The sequence below is a fragment of the Nelumbo nucifera genome, chromosome 2 (genome assembly GCF_055504915.1).
Source record: "Nelumbo nucifera cultivar China Antique chromosome 2, China Antique-T2T, whole genome shotgun sequence".
NCBI classification, from domain to species: domain Eukaryota; kingdom Viridiplantae; phylum Streptophyta; class Magnoliopsida; order Proteales; family Nelumbonaceae; genus Nelumbo; species Nelumbo nucifera.
The window spans coordinates 17,463,777-17,475,722 of NC_142650.1; the positions used below are offsets into that span (position 1 = coordinate 17,463,777).

Consider the following 11,946-nt stretch of genomic DNA (forward strand, 5'->3'; position numbering starts at 1 on the left):
ACCGACCTTCATACAGTAGGTTCTGGTTCCAAAAATATAGAACTGACCCCTACAATGTAGATTTTAAATTCTACCATGGAACCGAACCAAACCAACCCATGCTCACCCCTAATATTGACTGATTTATCAAAAAAAGTGGCATTGTTAAAGGGACAATATTGCCCCATCACGTATTAGCGATTTTTTACACAATATGGGTAACTAATTTACCCAAGTCTAAGGAAAGTATTAATTCCCCAAGTAAATAAACCACTTGGGAATCATTCTTTTCCACAAAATCCATTAATACTGAGGTTGATTTATTTCTTTTTTGTAGGACCTACCAACTTACCCACCCATACTTCCTGAAAAATGAACAAGACCTTAATAGCAAGAGTAAAACTTAAGGCTCAGTTTGGAAAGAGTGTAAATGCAAATATATAAAATGCAAAGACAGATTTAGAAATAGAAAACATAAGGCTGTGTATTGTACATATTTGTATTTGCACTCTTTCCAAACTAAGCATTAAGAGCAAAGCCTTGAAGGCAAACTAAAGGTTCTTGGTGTTGAGGCTAGAAAGGGTTCAAACTCAAATTATGTTTGATACTATTACAGTTTTTTGGTGTTGGAGCCCAATGCCATGTAAGTTCTTAAAGCCCATCAATAATATCGCCCAAACAAAGTGAAATAACATAACCTGGAGAAATTAATGGTTTGTGATCATACACTGCATGCAGACAAAAGGCTTCAACAAAGCCAACCCTCTCCCATCTAGGTTACTAGGTAGGAGCTAAATCGATTGTTAGAAATTCTCAATTGCTCACGATTCGCAGCTATAAACCCAATTCACCAAATATCTACCATTTTCCTTGTCCTGAGACCACACGTCCAAGCCAATTGTTGGGAATTCAGACTGTCGTTGATATGATTCCCGGTCGGAATTCCCAAGGGCTCGCCTGCTTGAGCTCGTATCAAAGCAAGTATTGTGACTTGTGAGTAGTAGCCACAACACAAGAACGCTTGTCACTGTTCACGTCATTCTCCATTATACCTCTTTACGTATTTCTCTACAGGGAAGAGCTCTACTTTTCACTGAAAACTTTTCTTTCTTCTTGCCAGGTGTCATAGATAAGGGTCGCAAGTCAGGTTGTCCGACATGAAGAATTTCATTTATAATGGGCTCGGGTTAGGGTTTCAGCTACTATCCTCACATCAGCTTGGCTCTTCTACTTTGCAATTTTCAGTGCTGACTGCTGACTCCTTCCCACGTAGAAATATTGCTGAATGGATTGCAGAGTGGATATCCATACTAATGACAACACGGATGCCTCTATTTTACCCACTTGTGGTAAAGTATTTCAAATATGCCGTGGCATATCTGGCTAGCCAGACGCAACCATCTTCCAACCAACATCAGCTTTGGAGCCCAGAAACAATTACCCACAAGGCCCATCTACATTGGAGCTGCCTCGTGCACTCACAAATCGACATGCTTTGACACAGAGACCAACTCTTCCATCACGTCCTCCGGATGGTAAAGTCAAAATCAATTTTGATGGAGCAACCTCTGTATATATTGTCATCAAGATGATCGTGGGGCCGTTATCTTTGCGCGAGCTATCCCTATAGAAGCCCACTCAGCACACATCATTCTGAAATGCATTCAGTTAACTTGCTTCTTCCTTTCGAATCACTTCAGCCATTGTTGAAGGTGATGCGGAAATTCTGATTGCAAGAGAACACTACACCTTCTTGGAGTGTGTGTGTATATTGTATATACACTCATCACCAGTTGCAAGAGAATGGATTACCTTTTGCTCCTAATCCTAAAACTTGTAATCATAAGCTGTTAGGTTTCTTCTTTACCGCCTGATTTCTTGATTCCCTTGTTGGAATCTGATGTAACTGATTAATTTGTTGAATGGATTAGCCTTCTGGTGAGTCCGGATCACCTGCCAACTAAAGGCATTCCATCGCCCTACCAACATCATCTCACAACCCACACCTCATGCATGGCGATGTGTAGTGTCAGATCAGGTTGGTAGGGTGTTGGAATATGTTTTGTTGGCAGGAGATCCCAACTCTTTCAAAAAGAATGACAAATGACAAGATACATCATCAAAATCAAATAATAGGAAGCATAATGTCACTATTAGATACATTGTAACATGATTTCCCTACAAATGCTTTATTAGGCTCAGTTTGTTTGCAGTGTAAATTTCTTTTGGACTGGTGTAAAGCCATGGAATTGCAAATTCTAATTTATTTATGAGAAGTAAAATAGGGTGTGAAATGGGAATTGGGACTTGGGATCTGCATGTTAACACACTTTTAACATGGCTATGACAGCATACAAATATGTATAGAAGATATTTCCAATCTGTTGCTGGATCGTTGTGTAAACACACTTTTCTAGAAGCAAATATGGGCTCATAAAGTGATGTGATCCCCACCTTAAATGAAAGAGAATAGATGTGTGAGGGTTATTTATTTGGAAGTGAGGTAAGATGCAAGATGATATGTGGTGAATTGATATAAGAGCAAGGTGGTACAAATTTTACATTAATTTTTTGCACGGCTAGTGAGTGTAAATGAGACAAAGTATAAATTTTGTATCAGTTAGAAGTGCGAATAATAGTGTTACAAACAAACAGATGTGAAATTGAACTAGATGCAAAATTTACATCTATTGCAAACAAACAAAGATTTGAAGAACTTTCCTTCAATTTTCTGTTTCTCTCTTGCTTTCTATCATCAAATCAAAAATAGCTACATGCCAACCTTTGATTGGACCCAAATTCTAATAAGTAGCATATTTAGAGAATGAGCTTTGAACATGATCGCTTTTTCTGTCATGAAAGAAAACTAGGTGACTTACCTGAAAGTAGGGTTGTCAATGGACTGGATTATGGTGCAAACCAATCCAATCTGACATGAATCTAACGATAGTAACCTGGCAATCAGATTTGGATTCAATACATAAGAGTCCAATCCTACAAGTTAAATTAGGACAAATGTGTGTCCAATTTCATCCAATTCGAGTAGTAGTCTTAAATAAAATAAAATCTTGATCTCTCCTTGTATTGGTATTGGTGATGGGATAACCCTCCAAACCCCCTAGACCCCCAAACTTGATGATGGTGCATGACAACACTCGATCCTAGCTCCCAGTTCTCCCCTACAACCAGCTAGGGACTAGCAACAAATTAGACCTCTGATAGAATGGATTGACGCGGAGGATAAATGAATAGGATCAAGACTGAATTGATGGGGTGCATGACAAAATGGAGGAAGAAAGTGTAGGAGATCATAAAAATGGGGTAAATTATACTGTCACCTTGTATTTTGGGAGTAGTCCCCAAACTTTAATTTGCCACAAAGATCCACTCGGAATTTGTAGATTCCAACATTTTGCCCTATTATTAGCATTTCGCTTGTTAGAAAGAGAGAGAGAGAGAGTCCCGTGATTATCATTTATCATACCAAAAAAAAAAAAAACAGAAATTGAAGGAAAAGTAAGAGATCGTGGAAAATACAACTAGGGCTATTCAGAAAGATAACCAAAATCAAACCGGCCCGATTCGACCAATATGGTCAATTTTCAAAGGTTGTCCATTTTAAAGAAATGAAACCAACCGAAAACCTTTAACATGCCTATTTTTGTTACCATCAAGCCCATTATTCCATTAACAAGGGCAAAGTGCTGGAATGTAAAAAAGGTATTTTCAGTGATAGAAGAATCTAAAAGTTCAGGGTGAGTTTTTATGACAAATGAAAGTTTGGGGGGCTAAGTATCAGTGTATCACCGCAAAGGTCACCATCTGTAATTCGACTCTCGAGTATGATTAAATGATACCCAAAAAACTTACAACCATTTTCTTCCTTTAAAAGGAAAAAGGGCAAAACCCTAACAACCCCCAATCGTCATCTTTCTCGAATCGGGTGTTCAATTGTTTCGAGGTCTGGCTTCGTGACATCGCACATGGAGGAGAAGCCGCAGATCTATCACGAGAAGCAGAAATTGCAGTTCTGCCTCTTGCACGCCCTCAACAACCTCTTTCAGGTACGTATTCCATCTGCAGTTCTTCTCTTGCCCTTTTTTGTTAGTTTAAATTAAACAGCCGCAAGCACTCCAATTCTATACTGTAGAGTAAAACTATGCCAGTAAATCCAGATAACTCATTCAGAGAAAGTTCCCTCTGTTCAAACTCGCGGTATTTTTAGATAGATTCTGTATTTTATGGGATTTATTTTGACGAATGCGTTGTAGTTCAGGAGAAGGACAGCTTCACTCGTGAAGACTTGAATTTGATTGCTGAAAAACTCGTTCTTGACGATCCAAGCAAGGAAAGTTGGAGTCCTCTTTCTGTAATTTTCAAGCCCCATCATAACGCCATTACTGGAAACTATGACGTTAACGTGCTAATTGCGGCATTGGAAGGGAAAGGGAAGGAACTAGTCTGGCATGATCGTCGTAATGGAGCTTCCTCCATCGACCTCGATCGTTCTGAAGATGCTTTAATGGGCATTGTGCTTAACGTCCCAGTGAAGAGGTTTGGTGGGTTTTGGAGAAGTAGGCATTGGGTCGCGTTGCGAAATATCGGCGGGATCTGGTTTAATTTGGATAGTGATCTTGTTTCTCCTCACCCTTTTGAGGACTCGGAAGAAGTAAAGCTATTCTTGGATCACATTATCAGTGAAGGTGGGGAGGTATTGCTCGTCTTGAATCGCAAACAGTGAGATCGTTTGCGTTGTCTCCTGTTGCTTATGGAATCGTCGAAGAAGCTGAAAAGAGTTTACTCCTTCAATAATTTAATTATTTTTATATGCGTGGTTGTCTCTGTTTCCTGCCTTCTGGTTGTGCTTATTTCAATGCTTAGGCTTCCTGAGGTGTCACGGGAGAGCAATGCAGCGTGGAGGTCTTATAGGGCTCTGAAAATGGGTGATGTCTCTGAGAAGAAGAGGTTAGGGCAGCTCGGAGAAATCATGGTTGGGATGTTGCCTGATGATCTTGCTTTTACCGTATTTGTTCCTTCGGAGGAAGCTTTCGAACGTGATTTGAGGCTGTGGGCTAACAAGAGTTTACTGGAACAAAATGTCAATGATACCCAATCCACCCTTTCTCGCTTATTGGGTTTCTCAGCCGTTCCTCGGAGTCTGCCTTCGGTTGCAATTCCCTTGGGTGAGGAGGTCTATTTTGATTCGATTTCTGGATTCACATTGTATATTTCAAGAGACCCGGAAAAAAGGATTGTTGCTAACAGAGTCAGATCAGAATCAGTTGATCTCAGAAAAGGAAAGATTGTTGTACATATAATGAATGGGGTAATCATGGATAATGAGTTTGAGCAATCTGTCCGTCCTGATTACGAAAGTGAGGACTGAATGAAATTAGAAACTGAATCTTCTCTCTCCAAAGGTTTTCCTTTCTGCTTGCACAGAACCTTGTCTGTAGATCTTGTCTATTATTTTCAAACACCTGTTATAGAAAATGTTAAGTTATTGATGCAAAAATGTTGAGATGTTGCATTTCTTGCTTGTGCTCATTGGTGTTATGTTGATTTATCAGTAATTTGTGTAGGTTAGAAATTTGTTGTTTTTATAAGAGCTACTTTTTTTCAGATATACCGCACAGGCAGCTGATCTTGACTGTTCAAAGAGTGGATTGTTTTCTAACAACCAAAGTTTCTGCATTATATCTAGTGTTTTATTGAGTTGTAATGGAACACCCATTCTTTTGGCCCATATGATCTCCTTAGTGGTAACTCATAAGTGTTCCTGATCCTCACATTTTGAGATACATGGCAAGTTATTGTAGGCAAGAGGCTGTTAGCTTGCCTCTAAGGAGTTTAGGTGGAGCAGAAACAGAAAGCTTACATGACTTTCTACTCGTTAAACACGGCACAAGGTCTAAATATAGACAATTTACCCAAAAACGAGACCACCTAGATGATTTGAAAGCCTTATTGCACACACAACAAGATGAAAAATTTAGCTGGTTAATGCAAATGAGTTCTAATTTAGCGATTGCCACTTTTTTGTGTAGAAAAAGAGTTCCTCGAGTTAAAAAAAGTGATTGATAACCTCATTTTTCTTTTATCTTTTGAAATCCACGTATGGGCTTGCGCCAAAGAACAGAAAATTAATAACACATGTGCAAATTTCTTAAACTACCCTTATAATTTAGCTAATTAACTAACTCTACTCTTATTTAAGGCTGCAACTTGGGCCGGGTTGGCCCGAACCTAACCCGAAAATGTTGGGTTGGGTTGGGTCGGGTTGATGTTCGGGTTAGGGTTAGGGTTGAAATTCATGAACCCGACTTTACTTCAGGTTGGGTTAGGATTGACCCCTTAGGTAACCCGAACCCGACTCTATAGTACATGTCATATATAAATATATGTTATATGTAATATATAACATTGATTTGTTTAGATGCATGATATTTGTATAGCCCCACCACATAGTATCATGTATTTCTTTTAAGATCACTTCACTTAATCCTCATCAAAAAGACTAAAACCTTAATAACATTAATTTATGTTTTTTGAAAATTTTATGCTTTATCTCCTCTATGTTGTTTTCCGCCCAAGAAAGATCTATCGTAAGTCATAACACTTGTTTTTTTGAATTTTGTAACAAAAGAACAAAAAAAAAAGTCAACAAACAAGTACTAATGAAACATAGGATTAATATATGTACTGAAAGTTAAGTTGAGATCTAAAATCGAGAAATTCTGTGAAGTTTTAAGGGATGGAAAGAAGGTTGGGTTGGGTTGGGTTAGGGTCAAAGGAATTTAGTTAGGGTTAGGGTTAGGGTTGGGTTGGTTGGGTTGAAGGTCGGGTTGGGTTAGGGTTAGGGTTGGGGGTTTAGAACTTAGGGTTGGGCTAGGGTTGGCCTCAACCCGACCTAACCCGGCCCGACATGCAGCCCTACTCTTATTGTTTGCATATTGTCTTAAAGTACCCCTACTGTTTCTGACAATTAATATTGTCGTTAAATCCTAATGGAAAAAATAAAAAACCAAATTTGCCCTCTACTATTCTTCAAATTTTCAAAATAAAACCCAACTGATGATTATGTTATGAAACTGGTCTTCAAGGTGGGCCATGGTGCTGGATTGCACCATTGACCTTGCTGTATTCCGCAGATATGGAGACGGTAAATTTTATTTCCTGGGGTATTACTTACCCGGGTAAATGATACCCTTCTCATACTCGGGTATGTTTGGTTTCCCGAGTGGAGGGTAAATGGGAAAAGATGAAAATATCAAAATTGCCCTTAAAAGGTTCGCCGTTCAAGAGCTTCTCCCCTTCTACTGTTCCTTCTCAAACTCACCGTTACTGCTGAAGAGTTCATCATCTTCATGACGAGTATAGAGGAGCTGCAGCAGCAGTGACCTCCCCAAACTCTTTCTCTTTCTCTCATTCTCTTCCCTCTCTCTCTTCTTTCACTTCTCTTCTCTCCCTCTATATCTCTCTACATCATCCTCAACATCTACCGCTGTCAATCTAGATCCAGCAGCCACTACTATTTTCACAGCCACACCTGTTTCTTCTAGTACTCTCGCCTGAAATCAACTATCCGATGGTTTTCCTTTCATCCTCACGATAGTGACCGACTTCACGTAGCACTATACATCGATTTCAGAGCGGTCCCCTGTTTCAAGATTCCCAATCATTGATTTCAGTTTCAGAGCTACTCTTTTCGTTGCTGGTAGCGCTATACATCAAAGAGTTTAAGAAATAGTAAGAAAAGGAGAATTCGATTGCTACTTGTAATCCCATTGCTACAGATTTGGGCATCCCATTCTGAAGTGATTCTCAACAATAAACAGGTGTCATTCTTGCTTCTGACTTTAATTGGAGATGCCAGGATCCTCAGATATCCCCTTGAATGGTTGATTTGAACCTATTGAAACCTCCTATGTCTATTAATCCATATCAACAATATTGTTCTTGCTTTGCTTCAATTCCTTATGATATTCCTTGGCTACATATGACCTTCACTATATGATTTAGATCGTTGACAGTAGAATTATGCAATTTGTTTTTCTATATTTTACTTGTCTTGATGTTTGTTTTGATGTTAAAACTATTGATGATGCATGGACCTTGGGGGGAATATGGACTTAATTGAATTCTCTAAACATAAGTTAGGGAAAAAATTATTGAGATGTGGTGATTAGTTTCCTAAATTGAGTAAAATAACCCAATAATCCAAAAAATAAGAAAAATAATGATAAAAGTAAAATAATAAATAGGTAGAAAACAAAAATGGGAAATATGAATAGAATAAAATAATAAAATTAATTTAAATGGTTAGTTAAATAACAAAAGTAATAAACTAATGCAAAATGGGATGGACAACATGAAACATGAAATTTCATCTAGTTCCCCCAAGAAGAGAAAAATTATGCACACATCCCACTAAAAGAAGAACTTTGTATTCTTACAGTAATTGTTTAAGAAGAATGGCTTATTCATTTTGCAGAAATTGTTTAAAAAGAACTTTTCTTAAACACTGAAAACAACTCTAATTGCTCCTTGTTTAAGAAATGATCTTGAGGTAACATTTCTGTTTGGTTGTACAAAAACAATTTTCATGTTTGATTACATAAAGAAAATTAAAACGAAATTGATCTATTTGGTAAATAGAACATGAAATCATTGTCTTTTTTTGATTAAGAGTTGCTCACAGCATATTGACCTAAAAGCATGTATGAATCTTGGGTATCCAATTTGAACCCAACTAATCCTAGCCTGAGCTTTTGCACAGGTTGGACTGGGATTTGGTCATGTCCTTCCTAATAGCCAAAGCAGATCCATCCCTATCATGATAGAACAAGTTACTAAGAGTATGGGAGGGGAGAGGAATAACTGGAAATCCCATTTCTTTCAATCCATTTTACTGCTAAAATCCATTAAAATAGAGTGTATATACCAGGAAGCAAAATGACAAGGAGAACATCAAAGAAAACACAAAACCATTTCACTGTGATATGGTGCAATTCACAATTGCCATTCTGTTATGTGTGTGTGTAATGAGATGGATAAGGGCCAACATAGATATTTGAGTAAAACAAGAAAACTATTGAACAAGTGCAAACCTGTTATTGTCAACAGCAAGGTTGAAAAGTGCCATAACTCCAAATTCCACAGCTTTCTCGTTAAGATCATGAACAACCAACCCCAAAAACCGCACAAGGGCCTCAACAAACTCATTAGTTCCCATAAAAATTCCGGCCTCTTCATCGTCCTTCAGCAAGTGTCGTATATGTTCCACTAGTTTGAATTACATCCTTAGGTCATTTCCTTCATGCAAGACAGTCAGGAAATTCTCATACATCTGAAACAGGTCTAGTTCAGAGTTTTCTTTTGGGTCAGGCATATTTTCAATCTCATTTCTTTCAATCTTCTCAACAATCCTATTCTCCTCAACAGGTACTACCTTGATTCTCTTCAACTTATAGGAGTCAACACTCTCTATGGATCTAGAATTAGTTGATTCGCACTCAGATAATGCAAGCCTCCAGTAGTTTAAATCAAGACTTGTGAATTTTCTTGTTCCAGGTATCACTAAAATACGGCAGCTGCAAGGCTTGCACAACACATTGAGAAGGGAAATGAAAATGGGCTATATCAGCATTGTGGCATCATGTTCAAATCTATGGGTCCTTATTCTGGATGCAAGCGTTGGTTTCACTACTCAATTTTATGAGCTTTCACCTTATTTTCTTCATAAAGCTAGTAACTGCTTGCACCTTATTTTTTGAGCTTCCACTGTTTCATGTTCATGTTTGGGAATGCTTGGGCATGGACAGGTGGGTTGGTGTGTGAGGGGCAAGGACTGTGCCTGTGGCTTGACTCAATTAGTTTCTTGAACTTGTGCCAATATCATGGAATGCCATCAAGAAACTATTAAATTGACATAGCTTATATTCCCATTGACATATTATTAGAAGAATTTCAAAGAAATGTCTATGGTTATTATGTTTCTCACTAGTATTAAAAAAATCACATTCTTTGAGTAAAGCACAAAAGTAGAGTTGATTCAGTTCCTAATTTTCAAGCCTTGTCTTCTGTTAAGTTGATTTGTTTCATACGGATGGAATTTGTTAAGCTTGTTAAGTGAAAATTCTGCAACTGGGAAAACCAATATAATTATTTATGTTTTTTTTCCCTTTTCTTACAGGTTTGTAGCCGATGCCTACTGACCATATGCTAATCAAATATTGGGATTTTCTCTGGTTATTAAGAAAATACCAAGATTGAGACTTAGTGAATGGAAAATGATTTGGTTGTTTACATGGTACATAAATTTAAGAGTGTCAGCTTATTGTGTTTGAAAAATGTGAGAGCTAAATCTATATGATGTTCTGGTTCCTTGATCGCTGAACCTTGAACCACAGAATACAGGATCCATGTTTATATTCAGAGAACACAAAATGTGAGAGATGGTTGTTTACATGGTTCCTGGGTTGGCTTCTATCCAATCACCCCCAATCTTATGACAATCCATCTACAACTACAGGGGAAAAGGAGAAAAGGGGGAAACCGTGGAAATAAGGGACACAATGTGTATGATTTGTATCACATGGACTTAGCTCAAAGGATAAAATTGGCAAGAGGCGAAAAAGATAACAAACTTACCCAGGAAAGTAGGTGTTGCAAAAGAACATGGGAGTAAGGAAACTCACTTACCTAGATAAATTAAACAAAAAAAGAATATGGGTAAGTGCACTTACCCAGGTAAATGTATTTCCGCAAAAAGAACAGGGCCAAAGAGAGATGTTGCTAGTCGAATCTGAGTTTCTTTCCCTCTGTCTTCTACCACCAAATTCTCCATGAAAATAAATCTTCTTGTTAAAATTTTAGATGGCTACGAGTTATTCCACTGATTTCTAAATCTATATTGTCTTTGGTTTTTGAGTGTCATTTATTTAACGTGCCTAATAGAATTAGAGAATTCGAAATTCGCTTGGGATTAATGAAAGGAGTTTGGTTCAGTCATACCCATATTATGTTAAAGTAGAATCAGTTCAAGACTATCAAGATCACTCTTGCCATACCCATATTATTCAGATTTCAATCCCCCAACACCTTCCTCTTCGCCACCTAAAATTTTGTTGCAGCGTGAGATCCAGGAATATGTTTCTCCAATGGACAAATGGTCTGACCTGAAAATACCAGAAGCTACTCAGCAGTTGGCAAATCTTTCCGACATGGAACAATTTTATTATGCAAACACAGATGTAGGCAACCCACCACTAGATGCCAGCAATGTTGGCTGGCCTCAAGAACATAATATATATGTTCGGCAATGACAAGAGTTTAGAAAAAAAAGAGGATTGGGTTCTGTAAGCCCAAAACAGATCCGCATCTGGGTTCTTTATCTTAATAGTGTTTCTGTGCTGTTTTTTCTCTTCTTTTGCAGGAGAGTCAATGTGTTCGTGTGAAAGCGGCAACTGCTAGGGGTTTGGGGAAAACTGAAAAAGGTTAGTCGTCTTGTCTCACCGGAAGCCCCATCAACAACCATTGGAGGTGCAACCTGAAGTGGCAAGCGAACAGCCAACGGTTAACCAATTGTGGTAGTGGACTTAGACAGTTTACCAAAAGGGGTATTTTAGGAATTTTAAGAAAATATATCAATCACATGTTGTCACATGTAACAGAATGTGACGGAAAGTTAATGACAATGGAGGTTTTAGACAAATATCAGAAAACTTAAGGGTATTTTAAAAAAAAATTTGCCCTAAACGCATATAAGATTGTGGTGTTTCTGCAAATTAGTTTGTACAACTGCAAACATAAACCCCCGCCCCGGGCCACGAGGAACCGGATCATTTTCCTTTTTCCTGAAATTTGTATATGTTGTTGGCAAACAAAAACAGGCAGCTCGCATGGACTATGGAACGGTGCATGACATCTAATAGCTAACATTTTCCAAATATTAACAAAACTAAC

The 11,946-nt window shown here is 38.1% G+C and overlaps 1 protein-coding gene across 6 annotated transcripts; it reads left to right on the top strand.

The window, feature by feature from the left end:
* The first annotated feature begins 3,821 nt into the window (after positions 1 to 3,821).
* On the top strand, positions 3,822 to 10,287 carry LOC104596979 (josephin-like protein). Of its 6 annotated transcripts, none has more exons than XR_016082631.1 (3): positions 3,822 to 4,043; positions 4,256 to 5,399; positions 10,175 to 10,287. XR_016082631.1 is itself a non-coding variant. In XM_010258323.3 (2 exons), the coding sequence occupies exons 1-2, from the start codon at positions 3,963 to 3,965 to the stop codon at positions 4,718 to 4,720; spliced, it is 546 nt and encodes a 181-aa protein (XP_010256625.1). In that variant the 5' UTR covers positions 3,822 to 3,962; the 3' UTR covers positions 4,721 to 5,517. The 6 variants fall into 6 exon arrangements, 4 of the variants coding, with proteins under 4 accessions (XP_010256625.1, XP_010256627.1, XP_010256626.1 ...); XR_016082632.1 differs by lacking the exon at positions 10,175 to 10,287 and adding an exon at positions 9,553 to 10,068; XM_010258323.3 differs by lacking the exon at positions 10,175 to 10,287 and having other exon boundaries at positions 4,256 to 5,517.
* Positions 10,288 to 11,946: the final 1,659 nt, after the last annotated feature.

Coding starts and splice junctions, on each gene's coding strand:
- LOC104596979 (XM_010258325.2), top strand. CDS start 4,748: ATGGAATCGTCGAAGAAGCTGAAAAGAGTTTACTCCTTCAATAATTTA.